We start from the raw sequence: 21,445 nt of genomic DNA on the forward strand, positions 1-21,445 counted from the left end.
AGCCTTCAGCCGTATGGCTTTATCTGGTGCCGTTTTTTTTTAATTATTTATTTATTTATTTTACTGCACAGTATAGACACGCCCACCGGCTGCTGTGATTGGGTGCAGTGAGGCACCTGTCACTCAGTGTGGGGGCATGTCTCACTGCAACCAATCATAGGCGCCGGTGGGCGGGGAAAGCAGGGAATCGGAGATTGTTTAATGAGCGGCCGGCTTTTTCAAAATAGTAAAAGCCGCCGCAGCAGTGTGAATGCCGTGCAGCGCCGCGCCGGTGATCGGGGAACGGTAAGTATGAGAGAGGGGGGGGAAACTGACCAACAGACTGTGAGAGAGGGACAGAGAGACCGACAGAGAGACCGACCGACGGACTCAGTGAGATTGACTGACATACACAGAAATAGAAAGAATAGCCGACATCACTAGAAATAAAAACACCAAACGGACACGGACTATAGGTAGATGCATACGTGTTTACTAACGTGTGTGCACATACCCATAGACTTTCATTGTGTCCACGTGTGAGTGCTCCGTGCAGATAACGGACATGCATCCGTGCAAAACGCAAACACATACGGATCACGGACACGCACACCCGGACATAATGAAATAACGCACGTGTGACCACAATCATAGATTAACATTGGTGCACGTTTGGCCGTGTCTCCGGTATATACGGAAACGGACCAAACACGCACGTGTATCACGGACATGTGAAGGGGGCCGTAGGTAAAGTCCAATTCTACAAAGCAACTGAAAGTTAAAACATTTTAGAAAAATAGTATAGAAAAGACAATCATTAGCTTACCACATTGCTGCACGTCCTATATCGTATGTTCCGTCCTTCACAGCTTCTGTAAGAAATATTCAAAATGAGTATGTCCATCCTAATAAAATTTCAGCAATATTAACATATTTAGCAAAACGTAGGATATGGTCCTAAATTATGTCTTTCTCACATACAAGGTACTCAAAGTCCAAAGAAAATTGGATAACAACGATATACAATTTAATTTATGTGGTTATCACAGTTTATCTCCTTTCTGTTCTACATATTTTCTTACATAGCAGCTACACAAAAATTAAATTATACAAGCAAAGATAAAAAAACTTTGTAATATATCTTATTAAAGAAAAATGCTTGTTCCTCCACTTATCAAACAAACCCTTATCTCCCTGCACAGAATATTCATTATGAAAACTGATTAAATCTGCCTACATCTGTCTTCAGTGAGGGATGAGATTACAGCTGTGAGCTTTAAAAGTCGTCTCCGGTCTAAAACATCAATTCTGCAGGTAATCCGTGTGAATGCAAACTTGTGAATCTCCACATCACTCGTAGTGTGCACTGTGCGGATTCACCGATGACACCACAGGGAATAAGTATGCAATATGCATATTCCGGGCCAAAATATGACTAGACTGTTTCCGGTGTTCAATGTAAGTGTATTGCAGAAGGTTGGAAACAATTTAGTTTCTGCCCAGTAGTGTGCATATTGTATACTTGTGGACACTTGACTTCCGTTTCCGGCATTGACACTGGAGAATCCTCACAGTGTGTAGTGTGTAGGTTGGGAGGACTCACAAATCTACAGTCACATAGAGTCACTAGAGGCTTGTCACATTAGACCAAATAATCCCTTTAAGTCTATGGAGAGAGTAAGGTGAGGGAAAGCTGGAGGTAGAACAAGGCAAAAAGAAAATATTAACACATAGAGTGTAAGGTATAAACTGCTAAAAAATTCATAATGCAAGCAATACACAGCCAGTGTTAGTTCTCCTAAACCAGGGGTGGGGAACCTTTTTTCTGTCGGGGGCCATTTGGAAATTTCTACCAACCTTCGGGGGCCGCACAAAATTATCAATGTTTAAATGACCCTGCTATATTGGGTGAAGCAATTAATTAACTGGGGGCATGGGGCTGGGGGCACAGACACCACACGCGGGGCCGGGGGCACAGACACCACACGCGGGGCTGGGGGCACAGACACCACACGCGGGGCTGGGGGCACAGACACCACACGCGGGGCTGGGGGCACAGACACCACTGGAGGAACTGGAGGCACAGACACCACTGGAGGGGCTGGGGGCACAGACATCACTGTGGGGAGGCATAGACATCACTGTGGGGAGGCACAGACATCACTGTGGGGAGGCACAGACATCACTGGGGGAGGCACAGACATCACTGGGGGGAGGCACAGACATCACTGGGGGGAGGCACAGACATCACTGGGGGGAGGCACAGACATCACTGGGGGGAGGCACAGACATCACTGGGGGGGAAGCACAGACATCACTGGGGGGAGGCACAGAAATCACTGGGGGGGAGGCACAGACATCACTGGGGGGGGAGGCACAGACATCACTGGGGGGAGGCACAGACATTACTGGGGGGAGGCACAGACATCACTGGGGGGAGGCACAGACATCACTGGGGGGGAGGCACAGACATCACTGGGGGGAGGCACAGACATCAGTGGGGGCGAGGCACAGACATCACTGGGGGGAGGCACAGACATCACTGGGGGGAGGCACAGACATCACTGGGGGGGCTGCACACAGGACTGGGGGGGGCTGCACACAGGACTGGGGGGGGCTGCACACAGGATGGGGGGGCTGCACACAGGACGGGGGGGGCTGCACACAGGACTGGGGGGGCTGCACACAGGACTGGGGAGGGGCTGAACACAGGACTGGGGGGGGTGCACACAGGACTGGCGGGTGCACACAGGACTGGGGGGTGCACACAGGACTGGGGGGGTGCATACAGGATTGGGGGGTGCACACAGGACTGGGGGGGTGCACACAGGACTGGGGGGTGCACACAGGACTGGAGGGTGCACACAGAACTGGGGGTGCACACAGAACTGGGGGGTGCACACAGGACTGGGGGGGTGCACACAGGACTGGGGGGGTGCACACAGGACTGGGGGGTGCACACAGGACTGGGGGGTGCACACAGGACTGGGGGGTGCACACAGGACTGGGGGGTGCACACAGGACTGGGTGATGGGCTGCACATAGGATTGTGTGGGGGTGCACACAGGACATTGGGGGGCACACTGCGCTGAGAGTTTCATGCAACTCTGGGGGAGAAGGTTTACAGAACTGGTGTGGGGAGGCACAAAGCATTGGGCAGGGCACATAGCAGCAGAGGGTCGGCGCTGGACTCACAGCAACATTGCATTCACATCACCGGAGTGCAGGAGCCGGACACACTGCATCAGAAGGAGAAGGCAGGCACTGATCTCCGGAGGGCAGGGGGCGGACACACAAGGCTGGAAGCTGTGAGGCTGCTGTGGACCCGCCCACAATTGGCACTGGCCGACAGGAGAACACATTGCAGCACAAACAGCAATGTGTGGATTTAAAGGGCCGGCGGCTGCAAGACCGCGGTGACAGCATCAGCACTGCCTCCCCCTGGAATCTGCCCGGGGGCCACATAAAAGGTCATGGTGGGCCGCATGCAGCCCGCGGGCCGGAGGTTCCCCACCCCTGTCTTAAACAAACATGTCAGATTTTTCTGGAACATTACCGGAAAGTGCAGTTACACTTAAAAAAGAAATAGCAAAGAACTAAATTAGACAGTATGTTATGGAATGTATTACATGACACTAAAATGCAACCACACAAATACAATACTGAACAGTATTAGGACAATGAATATGCATACAGATCTTAGTAATGCTTTTGGGTGGGTAACATTCCCATACTGCTGTGGTCACCTAGTGATGGGTCTATTGCAAAGTCTTATGGGTGCTTTACACGCTGTGACATCGCTAACGATATATCGTCGGGGTCACGGTGTTTGTGACGCACATCCGGCGTCGTTAGCGACATTGCAGTATGTGACAGCTAGGAGCGACGATCAACGATCGCAAAAACGGCAAAAATCGTTGATCGTTGACACGCTGCTCCTAATCATAATGTCGATGGTGTTTCATTCCGCAGGTTGTTCGTCATTTCTGTGGCACCACACATCGCTGTGTGTGACACCGTAGGAACGACGAACATCATCCTACCTGCGTCCACCAGAAAGGAGGAAGGGAGGAGGGGGGCGGCATGTTCCGGCCGCTCATCTCCTCCCCTCCTCTTCTATTGGGCAGCCTTTTTGTGACGCCACAGCGACGTCGTTGAACAGGTATGTGCGTGTGATGCTGCCGTAGCGATATTGTTCGCTACGGCAGCGATCACCACGTCGCACAAACGATGGGGGCGGGTGCTATCTCTCGCGACATCACTAGCAATCGCTAGCGATATCGCAGCGTGTAAAGCACCCTTTAGGCTGCAGTCACACTTGTGAGTGACTCGCTTGAGTCTTGCATCACATCACTCGGCACGTCCACTGGACAGGAGCGGGCCAGCTGCATGTATTTCTATGCAGCTGAGATGGTCCTTTCAATGGTAAAGACCTCGGATGCCAGGTGATAGCAATGAATTGAGAAAATAGAAAGTATCCCTGAAGGCAGCATCTGATGACCCTGAGTCAGAACTAGACGCCTGGACACTTGGAAACATAAATTAATAGCTTGCCCTTTTTTTATTTAGGAAAACCTTTTGAATAGTTCTTCACTTGATGTGATGTATAGAGTAGTAAGAAATTAAAGATTTTTTTTGGAAGGTTGCAAATACTGTAAGACAGGCAGGAGATACAAAAGGAGGGGGTATCCAAAAAAGCAAGAATAATTTACTGGAAGGTAGGGTGCTTTTAGTACAGGCTTCCACTACTTGGTGAACTCTTCTGTACCAGCATGCCAGACAACATTGCTGGGGAAGGCTGCATTTGGCTTCAGTGATTTTTCTTTTCAACCAGTTGTTCAACCTTTTGAATATTTTGCTAATTTTTTTTAGCTTACACTATTGACTGCCTGAAATAAAGGAAATTTGACAAAAAAGTTATCATTTTGGAAGATTGCTGTTGGACCATTGAGGAACTATTGGAGTTGACTAGGATTTCATGGAGAATTTTAACTTAGGATTGGGCATGAAACGTGCTGCAGCAAAATATGTCTAAGTTTGTTTATCCCTGACAAAAGAGACAATCGCCTTTCCGTGAATGGAAAGTATTTTTAAAGGGAATATGTTAGCAGGTTTTTGTTATGTAATCTGAAGACATCAGGAGATGGAGGCTGATACACACAGTTCAATGATGTGTCATTTATTACCCTGCTGTGCTGTTGTTTACTTATAGTGAAAGTTTAATCACCTGGATTTATTATTGGCCAGACTACACTAGACTGACCACACCCCCCATCTGATTAGTACTTCACTGTATGTAGACTTTGTACATAGAGAGCCTGTATGGGCAGGTTACCTTCTGAGTTCTGCTGCATTTGTAAATCTTAAGACTCTGATTGTCTCACAACTTCTGCATTCAGTAATCTAAGTGATACATTGTTGGATTCAGGGTCTCTTCGGTTAAATCATGCTGCTTTCAGATGAGGTTAAACAAAACCTGCTTACGTTCACTTTAGGAAGACTTAAGTTTCAAAATGTACAAATAAATGTTGATTTAGAAATACATTTTTGGTACAAATTTGTAACAACCATTTCCAATAGGGTTCTTTTTTTCCCAAAAACAAACAAAACTTCATACCTACATGTGGCTGGTATGAACCAGCCATCAGTGAAAGAGTGAACATCCAGTTTAAAAAAAAAATCAGAGGAGTCAAATACAACCTTCCCCAAAAATGTCTGCTGGGATACGGTCTCAGAAGGGTTCCATGAACATTCACCTAACACATACTACAAGCTCTACACTCTCCAGTAGATGCGTACCCCATAGTATGTGCCTCTATCAGTATAATGCAAATTATGTCTTTCTGTTGCTTGGGATGTAAAGTTGCCTCATTACTATCTATCGTATTCTTTAGAATTTTCTAAGGGTGGCTTTACACGCTGCAATATTTGTCCCGATATCGCTAGCATGCGACCCGCCCCCATTGTTTGTGCGAAACGGGCATATCGCACAAAATTGCGCACCCGCGTCACACATACCTGCATAGCGACGTCGCTGTGACCGGCGTACCGCCTCCTTTCTAAGGGGGCGGTCCGCTCGGCGTCACAGTGACGTCACTGAGCGGCCGCCCAATGAAAGCGGAGGGGCGGAGATGAGCGGGACGAACATCCCGCCCACCTCCTTCCTTCCGCATTATGGCCGGCGGCAGGTAGGAGATGTTTCTCGTTCCTACGGGGGTCACACACAGCGATGTGCACTGCCGCAGGAACGAGGAACAACAACGGGAAAGCGATAGTATCGATAATTGGGAGCGGACCCCCATGTCAACGAGGAGCGATTTTGGAGGTTTTTGCAACGATCCAAAATCGCTCCTTGGAGTCACACACTACGAGATCGCTACAGCGGCCGGATGTGCGTCACAAAATCCGTGACCCCAACAAGATCGCTGTAGCAAAATCGTAGCATGTAAAGCCCGCTTAAGTCTATACATTTTGATTCATTACATTTGAGATTTTACCTATACTTTGCCTTTTTTTTTGCACTTTTACAGCTGTATAACCTGTATGTGAAGCTTAGAATCCATGTAATCTATTTACATGAAAAGGAATTTATACCACACTCCTTTAACAAGTTTTTGGAAGCATCACAGCACAGCTTTGTTTTTCACTTTAACAAATATACTTATGACTAGCCTATATAAAAATCACCAGTCGACACTGGAGCCATGGTAAATCATTACTAAAATCTAATTAGGGTCTTCCAGTTGCTGCCAGTGCAGTCACAGTCGTTTGATACATGTTCAGCCATTTAAAATGTGCACTGAATTCTAAAAAAAAGTCCAAAAAAGTTTTGGTGTATTTCATGAAGCATTGTTTAGTCTGTAAAAAGGAGCAAATTCATGCTGGTCACATTACCGCATGGAGCTATAAACAGGAGTAGACGTCCAAGTTTGAGTTATAGTTGTGAATTGTTTGTCAATATCTGTCAAATGATTGTAGGTTAAGGTTTAGGGTTCTTCAGTCAGGTTAGAGTCTAGACTGAGCTATAATGTCAACCAGTTCCTGTTGAGCCTCATTACCAGAGCGTCTTAAGTGGGAAAGACATCCCCAATCCAAGTCATAGCACAACAATGAAAAGTTTCAGTGGTATAATAAAAAGACAAAGAAGAGAAAATGATTTAACTATAATTTACATAGTAACTATAGTCAAAAAATACTATTGAAATTGTGAAAAAGTATTGAACACCATATTTTAATGCTAGAATCAATATTGGTCTATATTATAAACAAATAGTTATTTTTTTATAAGCTCTCTGTCAGTAAGATCAAAAACTGATTCTATGCAGATATGTAAAGGGAACCGGTCACATAAAAAAAAGCTATTAACCTGCAGATATGGAGCTAATCTTCAGGCTAAAAGCATTCTCATACCATATGGCCACCACACTTGAGAGCTCTGCTACTGGAAGGAGATAAACTTAATGCCTTCCGGCAGTCTTGGGCTTGTATTCATAGGGACGTGGCCGACGTGGTTTAGTCACCTGTTATGATCCGGAACCATGAAAGATCACAATGTATCATTGGCAAAAAAGTGACAAGAGCATTGGCAACTAATCTGGCCGCCATTCCCTTATTAACCACCAACACTAGAAGTAGCTGAGGAGTGAACTAATATCCTATGCACTGCGAACCCAGCCGGAGAAACTAGCTATCCTAAAGGAAGGAAGGATGAATAACTCTCTGCCTCAGAGTACACCCCCAAACGTATAGCAAGCCCCCCACATTCAAAGACTACGGTGATATAGGAAAATACAATACACAGATGGAGGATAGGATTAGCAAAGGTGAGGCCCCACTAACTAAATAGGAAAGGATAGAAAAGGGGCTGATGGTGGCCAAAGAAAAACGCTACAAAAACCCAAATACCTGATAGTACAAAAAGGTCTTCAGATCGCATGATCTGTACTCCGCCCTATATCAGGCGCTCTTGTCAAATCAATGAACAGAAAAACAGGAACAATTACAAATTCAAGAAGAAACAAACACATGGATTTATAGGAGCAAAACTCCAAACATAGCTGCAGAGAGCTTCCCAGCTAAGCAACAAAGAGGGAAGATTCCTGCATGCAAATAAACTGACAATAGCCACAGTAAATGATAAACACAGATAAGAACAAAAAGAACTAAACAACTAAGAAAGAACCAAGCGCTTATCTGGGGTAGATGTGGTCAGAAGTAGGATAAAAAGGCAGGTGAGCTACAAGACAATGATAACCGGCTCAGACTGCCAGGAGGCCAAGGCTTAAATAGGCAGAGAGTTATCAATGGAGATGCCCATTGCTCAAGAACACCTGGTCTCTGTCAAAACCATTCCTGGCCACAAGAGGGAGCCACACAGCAGCAACAGCATAACTAACATTCACAACAGTCACCACTCTGACCATAGTGAGCGGCGGCTGTAATCGAGCCCCCAGCACTGACTGACAGCGGCCTCTGCACTGATGCAATGTTAAGCCAATTGTAAGTAAGTGCCGATGGGTGATTACAGATGCCACTCACTATGTTCTGAGCGGTGATTGAAACCGCACTGGCCATGCCTCTATGACTGAAAGCAGGTGCGGTGCCACTCAGGAAAACAACCTGGGGAGGTAGTGGCCTTTTAAGGGCTCTGTGATGTCTAGAGAACTTAACGCTTCATTCGCATGCTAAAGGCCCCGTCACACTAAGCAACATCGCTAGCAACATCGCTGCTAACGAACAACTTTTGTGACGCTGCTAGCGATGTTGCTGTGTGTGACATCCAGCAACAACCTGGCCCCTGCTGTGAGGTCGTTGGTTGTTGCTGAATGTCCTGGGCCATTTTTTAGTTGTTGCTGTCCCACTGTGAAGCACAGATCGCTGTGTGTGACAGCGAGACAGCAGCAACTAAATGTGCAGGCAGCAGGAGCCGGCTTCTGCGGAGGCTGGTAACCACAGTAAACATCGGGTAACCAAGAAGCCCTGTCCTTGGTTACCCGATATTTACCTTTGTTACCAGCCTCCGCCACTCTCACTGTCAGTGCCGGCTCCTGCTCTGTGCACATGTAGCTGCAGGACATATCGGGTTAATTAACCTGATGTGTGCTGTAACTAGGAGAGCAAGGAGCCAGCGCTAAGCGGTGTGCGCTGCTCCCTGCTCTCTGCACATGTAGCTGCAGCACACATCGGGTAATTAACCTGATGTGTGCTGTAACTAGGAGAGCAGGGAGCCAGCGCTCAGTGTGCGCTGCTCCCTGCTCTCTGCACGTGTAGCTCCGTGCGCTGGTAACCAAGGTAAATATCGGGTTGGTTACCCGATATTTACCTTAGTTACCAAGCGCAGCATCTTCCACGTGGCGCTGGGGGCTGGTCACTGGTTGCTGGTGAGCTCACCAGCAACTCGTGTAGCGACGCTCCAGCGATCCCTGCCAGGTCAGGTTGCTGGTGGGATCGCTGGAGCGTTGCAGTGTGACATCTCACCAGCAACCTCCTAGCAACTTACCAGCGATCCCTATCGTTGTTGGGATCGCTGGTAAGTTGCTTAGTGTGACTGGACCTTAAGGAAAATGCTAATCTCTAGTGATATATAAGTGTTAACGGATTTACATTTATGTGATTTAGGAGGGGGAACTTAATGTTACTGACAGATTCCCTTTGAGATGCAAAGAAGTCTCTATGTTTCACCATGGCTTGGGCCAGAGAGAGGTTTTAGGCACACCAAGGGTGCAGTTCACTATAGACAAGTTTGATGCAAATGGCTGCAACCAGTTGTATTTGCTTCTAATGTAGTTCAGTAAAAACTAAATACAAACAATACAAAATAAAACACAAGGCCGCTAAATACAGATTTAAATGGTAACTGTAGAGAGCTGGGTCTAGTGCATAGTGATCCAAACACATAAAACAGTTGCTTTACACATACCACTTTGCCCAGTAGCACAGATAGAGCCATTTGCTTATCAACGCTTTGCTTTCTGAAAGAATACTTGATCCTTGCAATCTGTCAAAGGTGAATAACCACAATTTCCACTTGTTAAACACTTCATTTTTTAATTTCCATGCATTTCTGCGGGTTGTTTATCTGTGCAAGGGTTTTCCATTCTTTCCTTGCCACCACCGTACACTTGTTTTACCCTTTTGTATCAAGAAACTAATTTTGTATTTGACAACACATTTCTTCTGATCCTTTTTTAGTTTGTGTATCCCTGGTTTTGATTTCACATCACATCTCCTTAGGGTTTCACAATTTTTAGGTTTTAAATTTATACAGTTAGGTCCAGAAATATTTGGACAGTGACACAATTTTCGCGAGTTGGGCTCTGCATGCCACCACATTGGATTTGAAATGAAACCTCTACAACAGAATTCAAGTGCAGATTGTAACGTTTAATTTGAAGGTTTGAACAAAAATATCTGATAGAAATTGTAGGAATTGTACACATTTCTTTACAAACACTCCACATTTTAGGAGGTCAAAAGTAATTGGACAAATAAACCAAACCCAAACAAAATATTTTTAATTTCAATATTTTGCTGCAAATCCTTTGGAGGCAATCACTGCCTTAAGTCTGGAACCCATGGACATCACCAAACGCTGGGCTTCCTCCTTCTTAATGCTTTGCCAGGCCTTTACAGCCGCAGCCTTCAGGTCTTGCTTGTTTGTGGGTCTTTCCGTCTTAAGTCTGGATTTGAGCAAGTGAAATGCATGCTCAATTGGGTTAAGATCTGGTGATTGACTTGGCCATTGCAAGAATGTTCCACTTTTTTGCACTCATGAACTCCTGGGTAGCTTTGGCTGTATGCTTGGGGTCATTGTCCATCTGTACTATGAAGCGCCGTCCGATCAACTTTGCGGCATTTGGCTGAATCTGGGCTGAAAGTATATCCCGGTACACTTCAGAATTCATCCGGCTACTCTTGTCTGCTGTTATGTCATCAATAAACACAAGTGACCCAGTGCCATTGAAAGCCATGCATGCCCGTGCTATCACGTTGCCTCCACCATGTTTTACAGAGGATGTGGTGTGCCTTGGATCATGTGCCGTTCCCTTTCTTCTCCAAACTTTTTTCTTCCCATCATTCTGGTACAGGTTGATCTTTGTCTCATCTGTCCATAGAATACTTTTCCAGAACTGAGCTGGCTTCATGAGGTGTTTTTCAGCAAATTTAACTCTGGCCTGTCTATTTTTGGAATTGATGAATGGTTTGCATTTAGATGTGAACCCTTTGTATTTACTTTCGTGGAGTCTTCTCTTTACTGTTGACTTAGAGACAGATACACCTACTTCACTGAGAGTGTTCTGGACTTCAGTTGATGTTGTGAACGGGTTCTTCTTCACCAAAGAAAGTATGCGGCGATCATCCACCACTGTTGTCATCCGTGGACGCCCAGGCCTTTTTGAGTTCCCAAGCTCACCAGTCAATTCCTTTTTTCTCAGAATGTACCCGACTGTTGATTTTGCTACTCCAAGCATGTCTGCTATCTCTCTGATGGATTTTTTCTTTTTTTTCAGCCTCAGGATGTTCTGCTTCACCTCAATTGAGAGTTCCTTAGACCGCATGTTGTCTGGTCACAGCAACAGCTTCCAAATGCAAAACCACACACCTGTAATCAACCCCAAACCTTTTAACTACTTCATTGATTACAGGTTAACGAGGGAGACGCCTTCATAGTTAATTGCAGCCCTTAGAGTCCCTTGTCCAATTACTTTTGGTCCCTTGAAAAAAAGAGGAGGCTATGCATTACAGAGCTATGATTCCTAAACCCTTTCTCCGATTTGGATGTGAAAACTCTCATATTGCAGCTGGGAGTGTGCACTTTCAGCCCATATTATATATATAATTGTATTTCTGAACATGTGTTTGTAAACAGCTAAAATAACAAAACTTGTGTCACTGTCCAAATATTTCTGGACCTAACTGTATACTTCATTTTTGAATGCCTCAAAGAAACTCCATCTGAACATAGCCTAAAGGGTACTTTACATGCTGCGACATCGCTAGCGATCTCGTTAGCGATGTGCAATTCTAAAATCGCAAGTGCGATCTCTGGAGAGCGCACATGCGTAAAAATGACCTATGTGCAATCTCGAAAGATCGCACTTGCGATCTAGAATTTCACATCACTAACGAGATCGCTAGCGATGTCGCTGCATGTAAAGTACCCTTAAGTCCCCCATACACATTACATTATAGTAAATGGAACCACCGAGTGATCAACTATCTAATGTGTGTGAGAAGGATAATTAAGCAGTATGTCTAATTATCTTGCCTTGTATTTTTGCTTCAAGAGGCTCTACCCAATACATGATGGGCCAAATGTGCATGGATGTGTATACAAGAGTTAGGAGACGTAGCTGTTGGCTAGGATAGAATGGGAACTGACCAGGGCAGAACCCAAGGTCAACGGTAAGGTGGACACAGGCTGGAGCTAGTTATAGCAGTAACTTTCTAACACTAGACTATACTGATGTTATAGGTGATCCTCTATAGCAGAAACCAAGATTTCATCAGCCAGGGGGGTTAGACCCAGGTGCACCATTTAGAAATCTACTGGAATTAACTATCAAACAGTGCATAATACATTATACCAATCCAAACAAGGATACAAATTAGAGATGCTTTTGGACTAGAAATAGAAATCGGATTAATCATGTATGCAACTGTGATGAATGTGTAAATGTGTGTATGTGCACTGTAATGTTATTTTAAATGTATTTTTTTCTTGTTGCCAACCAGTCCATGTTTTACTCACCCCAATCTTATGCCACAATTTCTAGAAAAGGTGGTAACCTTTCTTCTTTCATTCCTTAACAGAGTGCTGCCCCAAAAGACCCCAAGCCACCTGTTAGCAACTTTAGAAATCCTATATAATATGGCCAGTGAGAAACAGACTTGTGCTGCTCTACAGGAAGCAATGCAAGTGCAGATTTGGAATTTGGCACATTCACAATCGAAACATAGCTTGTATAAATCACCTCGGTCCAGTGACATGCATTTTCCTTCCAAAACTTACAATACACAAAAGTATATTTATCTCAGTGTATTCTGAAATCATTTAAATGTGTCTCCAGGTATGAGAAAACCCCCGCCAACAACAACATAAAACAACCTCCACAAGCTATATCATATCTCGACTGTTGACACTGACACATGGACATTCCATCCCTAACACGTTGCAGACTGCGGTAATTAAATCCATATACAATATTCTATATAAAATCAGGGAATGATATTACAACCATTTATTTCATAATTCTTAATTATCTTGCTAGTAACATAAAATGATGTACAATAAACACTAATTACAAAAATAACAGTACAATGAAAAAGGTGTAAAATAGGAGCCAGCGCGACACAATATCTGTGACCTCAGAAACCCAGCCATTTCTTGTTTCTAGATTCTAGACACTTAACAAATCAGTACTTTCTTAAGTGTTAGATATCGCCAAGTAGTCAACACGGCAAACTGTGATTTTTGTTGACTTGAGAATTTCCAGTGGAACAGAGGGGTTTTATATTGTGGTCATTTATCAAATTTAACCATTATAACGTCCCTCTCACAAAGGAGTGAGAGATGCAGTAATAAGGCTGTACACTAGGTGGTACTGGGGATACCTTCAGGCATGCTGGGGTCAGAACCGAGAGGACACGGAAAGACACAGAGAGCAGGCAGAAGAGAGGTTGTAAGACAAGCCGGAGGTTGGGTAACCAGGAGAGAAAGTATGAACACAAGGGGCAAACAACAGAGTAGTCAGGAGAGAATGCCAGGGTCAGGAGCCAGACGGAAACAGGGAAGCCAGAGGGGACAAGACAGAGGCAAGTCAGGAGGTCAGTTCAGGGTCGAGCGCCAAAATCAATCACTATACCAGGAGACAGATGATTGCAGCAACAGTCAGAAAATAATACAACTGGCAGAGTTCTGGAAGAGTATTCTCAGTAAAGAAGCCTGAGCAATTACACAGAAGGTGGAACAGCTGAGCAATCAGCACCACCAGAACTAACCTGGATTCCAGTATAGTGACCAAGCTGCTAGATCTGTAAGTGCCTCGGAGCATCTCCAGGTTTGTGAGATGCTCTGCAAAGAGAACCATGCCAACCATGATCTAATTCAGGAAAAAAATAGCAAAGTCCAGCTCACTCCCCACCCACAGGTGCGTGAAACAGAGGGCTGCACACAGTTTCAAAAGAGAAAATTTAGCATCAATAGTCATAAAATCCTGATAGACTTTATTGCATATCCATACATGTACTCAGGACAATGACTAAGGACTTAGTGATCCAAAACGTGTCAGTTAATGTTTCTTTTTGGCTTGGTCATTGTCTGAAGTTTGTTCATGGATATACAATAAAGTCTATCACAATTTTAAAACTATCGGTGCTGAATTTTCTCTTTTCAAAATCTTATTCATATGTAACTGAAATATCATTTGATATGATAGACCTGTTTTAGTAAACTCTTGCATTCTCAATAAAATAACAATTCTGTAGCACCTTTTCTAAGAACTCTGTATTGTACACTTACTCCTTTAATCATCCTAAAAGTGTGTTACGAGGGGGACCCGGGGAAGCGTGCCAAGATGGTATATGGACAGCTTCCGCCGGTCAAGGTCCACTGTGCGGTGTAAGGGACCGCTGCTATGGTGGGAGAAGAGTGAGCGGGTTGCTGCTAGCGATCGTCTGGAATGTCACAGACGGTCTGCGTACACCTGTCCGCCCTAACCCGTGAGGGTTGTATGGCACGGGGCTCACAACTCGGTGTACCTGTTGCACGGGGACGCACAGCGGTGCCTACGCACGTGTGCCAGCGGGAGTCACAGGAATATGGCACGAGGGTAGCACAGAGGTGCCCACGCACGTGTGCTTCAGAAACCAGGTGAGTCCGACAGAGATTCAAGGAGCTCACCTGGGACAGGAACACAGCCTGTTAAACGGAATACTGCCGGAGCAGCAAGGCAGGGGCAAGACCTGCAAAATACAATGTCTGTACAGTGGCGTGGCAGCACGCTGCCAGACATCCAAACATAGAAGGACAGTCGCGCGCCGCCATGATGGCAGGAGGGGTTTTTAAGGAGATGTAGCTCCAGCCAAGGGCGGGCGCGAGACGGATGTGACCCAATCATGATCTGTGACGTCCTGGCCCGGCCAGTCAGGATTCAGCACATCACCAGCCTCGTTATCTGGCCGTGTGATACCAGTGAGCGAATCAGAAGACGTCACGTGGGGCACATGCTCAACCTCCTGCCTCTGGGTCATAAAGGCGGGATCTTCGGTTTCACAATGTGCAGAGCTAAGGGAAGTCTTGCTGCTTCCCCGAGCATCTATCCTTTGCACACTGTGCAACCACTCCGACCCTCTGCGATGCTGAGCAGGAGGACATGTGGCAGGCAAGGGATGGGAGACCACTCCATTCCTTACAAGGAATAAACCACTAGGTGTCACCCTTCTGCTGCATCTAGGAGGAGGAAACTCCTGCAGTCTCCCAGGCCTTTGGCGCTGCTGAGTAGGAGGAGAAGGAGGGACCACCTCATTTCTTGCAAGAGGAGAGCCACGAGATGTAACATTACCCCCCCGTCTAGGGCCCCCCCGCCGCCTGTGCTCAAAGGCTGCTACCAAACCCGGAGCGTGGACATGATCCTCCAATTCCCAGGTCCTATGCTTCGGTCCACGACCGACCCACTCCACGAGGAAGTACCTCTTGCCCTGAATGATTTTTGTTTTAACCAACCTCGCTACTTCAGGGTTGTCGGACGAGGAGTCGGCCGTCGGCCACCAATCCTGCCTGGCCTCTAGAACTCTGGTCCTTTTGGACCTGAAGAGGCCCACGACCTTGGAGGTATGGTCCCAGGAAAGTACATCGTTCCGTAACCTAGGGGGAACGAGGGTCTGGCCAGGTGGCACCAGGTCTAGGGGAGTGGGTGACCCGGTGGTCCCGAGGTGTTCTTTACATGACCCTGCCCAGGACGAGATCTCCCCTGTTGTCCAGTTGAGTATTGGAGCATGCCGTTTCAACCAGGGGAGTCCTAGTAGGATCTCATCCGTCCCTTCTGGAAGCACCAGAAAGGACACCTGCTCATGGTGGCCTGGTGATACATCCATCCTGAGAGGGACAGTGATCTGGGTAATGGGTTTGACAAGTAGGGACCCGTTGACTACCTGGACACTGATTGGTTTAGGCAACAGGACCAGGGGAACAGAGTACCTAGTTGCCAGGGAGGCTGAAATGAAATTGCCGTCAGCGCCAGTGTCTAAGCAAGCCAGGGCAGGGAAGACAGTGGTGCCGAACTGCAACTGGGCGCTGAGGGTTAATTTAGAAGGAGAGGCAGCGTCTAGGGTTCCTCCTCTGATGGAAACCAGACTTTGTCTCTTTTCCGATGGTTTTGAACATCGGGTAGCTACATGTCCCCTCTGCCCACAGGCAAAGCAAACGACCGGCGGCCGAGAGCCTGTGGTAGAGGAGACCACCTTGGAGACTTCCATGGGCTCCACAGAGTCATCAACAGAACTGGCTGGGAGACTGGTCTGGTGGGGAAGGAGAGTCAGAGGCTCTGTAGGCCAGGTAGACGTGGGTGCCGAAGAGACCTCGAGCCTCCGCTCCGCGTGGCGGATGTCTATGCGAGAAGCAAGCCGTATCAAGGCCTCTAAGGTGGTCGGCACATCACGCGTGGCCAGCGCGTCTTTGACGAACCCTGCCAGACCCTCCCAGAACACAGGGACAAGGACTTTATCTGGCCAGTCCAGCTCTGCGGCGAGTGTCCTGAACTGCACCGCAAAGTCCCCGACTGAAGTGGACTTTTGCCGAAGGCGTAGGAGTCGAAGTGCGGAGTCGTGGGTGATTTGAGGCCCGAGGAACACCTTTCTCATGGCCTCAAGATAAACTGGAAGGTGATTCACCACCCGATCTCCGCGCTCCCACAACGGCGTGGACCATTTTAGCGCTCTCCCTGTGAGCAGGGACTGGACGAATGCTACTTTCGCCTTCTCAGTAGCATAAAGAGTGGCGGACATCTCCAAGTAGGTGGTAACCTGGTTTATGAAACCACGGCACTCGGAGCTGTCCCCGTTGAAGCGCTCTGGGAGCGCAAGGCGAGGCGACTTTCCGCTCAATTCCACAGCCTGAGTAGCCGCTTGGGTGGCAATTGTCGCTAGAGCAGCCTTATCGGGGGAAGACCGCTCCACAGCTGCCAATCGTGACTCCAACTGCTGCACATAACGCAGCAACTGCTGCTGCTCTTCTGCCATAGCCAGACCTTTGGCGCGACCGTAATGTTACGAGGGGGACCCGGGGAAGCGTGCCAAGATGGTATATGGACAGCTTCCGCCGGTCAAGGTCCACTGTGCGGTGTAAGGGACCGCTGCTATGGTGGGAGAAGAGTGAGCGGGTTGCTGCTAGCGATCGTCTGGAATGTCACAGACGGTCTGCGTACACCTGTCCGCCCTAACCCGTGAGGGTTGTATGGCACGGGGCTCACAACTCGGTGTACCTGTTGCACGGGGACGCACAGCGGTGCCTACGCACGTGTGCCAGCGGGAGTCACAGGAATATGGCACGAGGGTAGCACAGAGGTGCCCACGCACGTGTGCTTCAGAAACCAGGTGAGTCCGACAGAGATTCAAGGAGCTCACCTGGGACAGGAACACAGCCTGTTAAACGGAATACTGCCGGAGCAGCAAGGCAGGGGCAAGACCTGCAAAATACAATGTCTGTACAGTGGCATGGCAGCACGCTGCCAGACATCCAAACATAGAAGGACGGTCGCGCGCCGCCATGATGGCAGGAGGGGTTTTTAAGGAGATGTAGCTCCAGCCAAGGGCGGGCGCGAGACGGATGTGACCCAATCATGATCTGTGACGTCCTGGCCCGGCCAGTCAGGATTCAGCACATCACCAGCCTCGTTATCTGGCCGTGTGATACCAGTGAGCGAATCAGAAGACGTCACGTGGGGCACATGCTCAACCTCCTGCCTCTGGGTCATAAAGGCGGGATCTTCGGTTTCACAATGTGCAGAGCTAAGGGAAGTCTTGCTGCTTCCCTGAGCATCTATCCTTTGCACACTGTGCAACCACTCCGACCCTCTGCGATGCTGAGCAGGAGGACATGTGGCAGGCAAGGGATGGGAGACCACTCCATTCCTTACAAGGAATAAACCACTAGGTGTCACCCTTCTGCTGCATCTAGGAGGAGGAAACTCCTGCAGTCTCCCAGGCCTTTGGCGCTGCTGAGTAGGAGGACTCGCGGCAGACAAGGAATGGGGGACCACCTCATTCCTTGCAAGAGGAGAGCCACGAGATGTAACAAAGTGTATCAAAAAACTGTCAACTAGGAGTAACCATTCTTCCATGCCCCCCACTGACAATGGAAATGGTAATTCCCAGTCAACAATTTATTCATAATTGTTTGAGAGGAACAAGGCACCGAAGAGTACTTTTTGTAAAAAAAAAGGTATTCCAAAATTGTCACCCACTAAGGCAAACGATGAGGTCTAGTTTCGTATGGACTGTTTTACGGATGCCAAGCATACATCCCATCCGAAGAAAGAAGTATATGTCTGTTGTCAACTACTGCAGACTGATCTACAGTCTTTTCATAAGCGCTTTCATCATGAATAGTTGACATTAATGAAGAAGAGGATTAGAGGGGCTTTCAAGCCAAGCACAAAATATGCATATATCCATATTAAAAGAGTAAGTTACATAACTTACTAATTTTGTTCAAATAGGTCCAGTGTCTCTATCATTGCTTAACACAGGATTACTGTAACAGCATGTGACTGAAGCAATATGGGCAGGGGGGCGGTTGTCTGCTTATTTCAAAGCTAAGGGGTACTTCTCACATAGCGAGATCGCTAGATCGCTGCTGAGTCACGGTTTTTGTGACGCACCAGTGACCTCATTAGCGATCTCGCTGTGTGTTACACTGAGCAGCGATCTGGCCCCTGCTGTGAAATCGCTGCTTGTTACACACTGCTCTGGTTCATTTTTTGGACGGTGCTCTCCCGCTGTGAAGCACACATCGCTGTGTTTGGCAGCGAGAGTGCAACGATCTGTATGTGCAGGGAGCCGGCGTCTGGCAGCCTGCGGTAAGCTTGGTTACCCGATATTTACCTTGGTTACTAGTGTCCACGGCTCTCAGGATGCCAGTGGCGGCTCCCTGCTCCCTGCACACGTAGACAGAGTACACATCGGGTAAATAAGCGAAGTGGTTTGCTTATTAACCCGATGTGTACCCTGGCTAGGAGTGCAGGGAGTCAGCGCTAAGTGGTGTGTGCTGGTAACCAAGGTAAATATCAGGTACACAAGCGCTTGGTTACCCGATATTTACCAAACGCAGCATCGCTTCCACGCGTCGCTGGTGGCTGGGGGCTGGTCACTGGTGAGATCTGCCTGATTGACAGCTCACCAGCGACCATGTAGCAATGCACCAGCGATCCTGACCAGGTCAGATCGCTGGTGGGATCGCTGGAGCATCGCTAAAGTGTGACGTTACCCTAAGCCTACCACCTTCTCTTCTGCAATCAGTCTATATACAGAGAAGGAGATAGGCTTACCAATCAAACTGATAGACAGGCTAGCAAGAGTTAATCTCTGCTGGTCTGCTTGTTTGTCTCCTTTAACGATATGTTGTTGGGGAGCCAATCACATCTGCTCCCCTCCTATACATGCTGGGTAGATCCTTCCTTTCTTTCTTTTATGCCAACTATAGTTTATCTAAGCTGCTCTAGTGAGGTGTTGTTATCCACACTATCTGGTGGTTGTAGCTCTTGTTGATTGTGCAGTTGGGGAGTTAACCCTTATTGTCTTTTTGTTGCTACTTTCCTGCTCTTGCTTTTCTGATGAGTCTCTCATTGTTTGTTCCTGTGAGTTTGCAGTATGCAAATGTGGCGCCCTGGCCTAGCCAGGTCGTCACAGATAACATACAAACACCCCCACCCCCATCAGACAGGGACACCAGCCAAACAAAAACCCTTGTTGCCTCCCTTCAGTGTCTGATGTCCACACCAGGTGGGGCGGAGCCAAGCGGTTGGCCCCACCCACCGAGGAGTTCACAGGCCAGGAGGCGGGAAAAGTGTCAGTTGAGTAGTTTTGGAGTTTAGTCCAGGAGGTGGAAGAGAGAGGAGTAAGCACTTGGGTGTCTGGGTTTGTGGCCCAGGCACTGACAGCAAGGTTGGCAGACGGTGGTGGCCATCTGCAGGAGTGGTGGAGCAATGCGGAACCGTAGGACTCGTGTCGGGCGACGGCCCGCCGGTGCCGACCGGGGAGCGAAGTGAAGCCAGCACACACAGGCATGGCCATCGGACCCCGACCAGGCTTGGAGCCGCTGTCAATAGTCAGATCTGAATGTGACTGGAAGCCCCAGGGGTTTCACAACAGCAAAAGTCCCGATTGAAGGCAACAGCTCACACCGTGAGGGTATACAGCTACCGACTAAGGCTAGAGACCCAAGGGCCAGCGCCTGCGGGCAAACGGGCTCCTCCGGTACCCATACACCAGGGAGCGGACTACCGTTGGGAATCCATAGTAGTCAGAAGGAGAACATCAGGGTGCAGGGAAAGACAGCTGCCATCACCTGTCCGGGGGGAAACACTGCAGCCGGCTGCGGGACCCGTCCATCCAGCCATTTGGTTTAACAAGGACTTTGTACCTTTCTTGCTGAGTGAGTACACCCATGCCATCCGGCACCGCACCGCACTGTCCCTGCAACCCGGCACCTCGCCAACCCTGCCTCCCCGTCACAACATCACTGGGCCCCGGGACCACCGACCCCTACCCATGGAGGGGGAAAACAACATCCCAGCTGCTCCCTACCATCGCTCCCAGGATCCCCGTCACCAGCAGCGGTGGTGCCCATCTTCACCAAGACCCGTGGGTGGCATCACGGACTAAATCCCCCAAACCAACCACCCCTTTCACTCACGGGTGAGGAGCGCCGCTCGAGTCCCCGGATCCGGCCCACCGCTCGAGCCACCGAGCAGCCATCGCAGCAGCGCCGCACCCGAGTGTTGGCGAGCGCAGCGCAGTGGCATCCTCCCCGCCCGTGACATAACATTTTTGGTTTTCCCCTGTCTGTCTTTATCTGTGTTTCCATCTCACTCCTGCCCCTTCCTTCCCTGGTAAGAGGGAATCAGATTAGTTCTGGTCAGTAGAGGGAATTATTCTGGAAATAGTCTGTCAGCTCCATAGGTTGTCACTACACCTTGGAGAGTGTTGTGGGGAGAGGCTGGAGGGGATCGATCCTATGATCAGTCGAGAGAAAGAGGGGTGGACATGAGTTGAGATATACTATGAAGTGACGCGACTGACAAATAATTTTCAGCAGGACAGTTGTACTGTTGTAAACTGTAATTTTAATTTTCGTTCATTTGTAAAGTTTTGTGGTTTTATTGTTTCTTTTATGAAAATCAGAATGTGACACCAATTTATACAGAGATTGGATTCGTACTGCTGAAAAATATTGTGCTATTAAGTGCGA

At 47.9% G+C, this 21,445-nt stretch overlaps 1 protein-coding gene across 3 annotated transcripts in view; it reads right to left on the reverse strand.

The window, feature by feature from the left end:
* Positions 1-21,445, reverse strand: part of ADAMTSL1 (ADAMTS like 1) — a 483,577-nt gene that overhangs the window by 353,822 nt on the left and 108,310 nt on the right. For all 3 annotated transcript variants that reach the window (XM_075316452.1, XM_075316459.1, XM_075316466.1), the window contains exon 3: positions 806-851. In XM_075316452.1, coding sequence (XP_075172567.1) covers positions 806-851 — 46 coding nt within the window. The remainder of the gene's footprint in view (positions 1-805; positions 852-21,445) is intronic.

The sequence above is a fragment of the Anomaloglossus baeobatrachus genome, chromosome 1 (assembly GCF_048569485.1).
Source record: "Anomaloglossus baeobatrachus isolate aAnoBae1 chromosome 1, aAnoBae1.hap1, whole genome shotgun sequence".
Taxonomy (NCBI): domain Eukaryota; kingdom Metazoa; phylum Chordata; class Amphibia; order Anura; family Aromobatidae; genus Anomaloglossus; species Anomaloglossus baeobatrachus.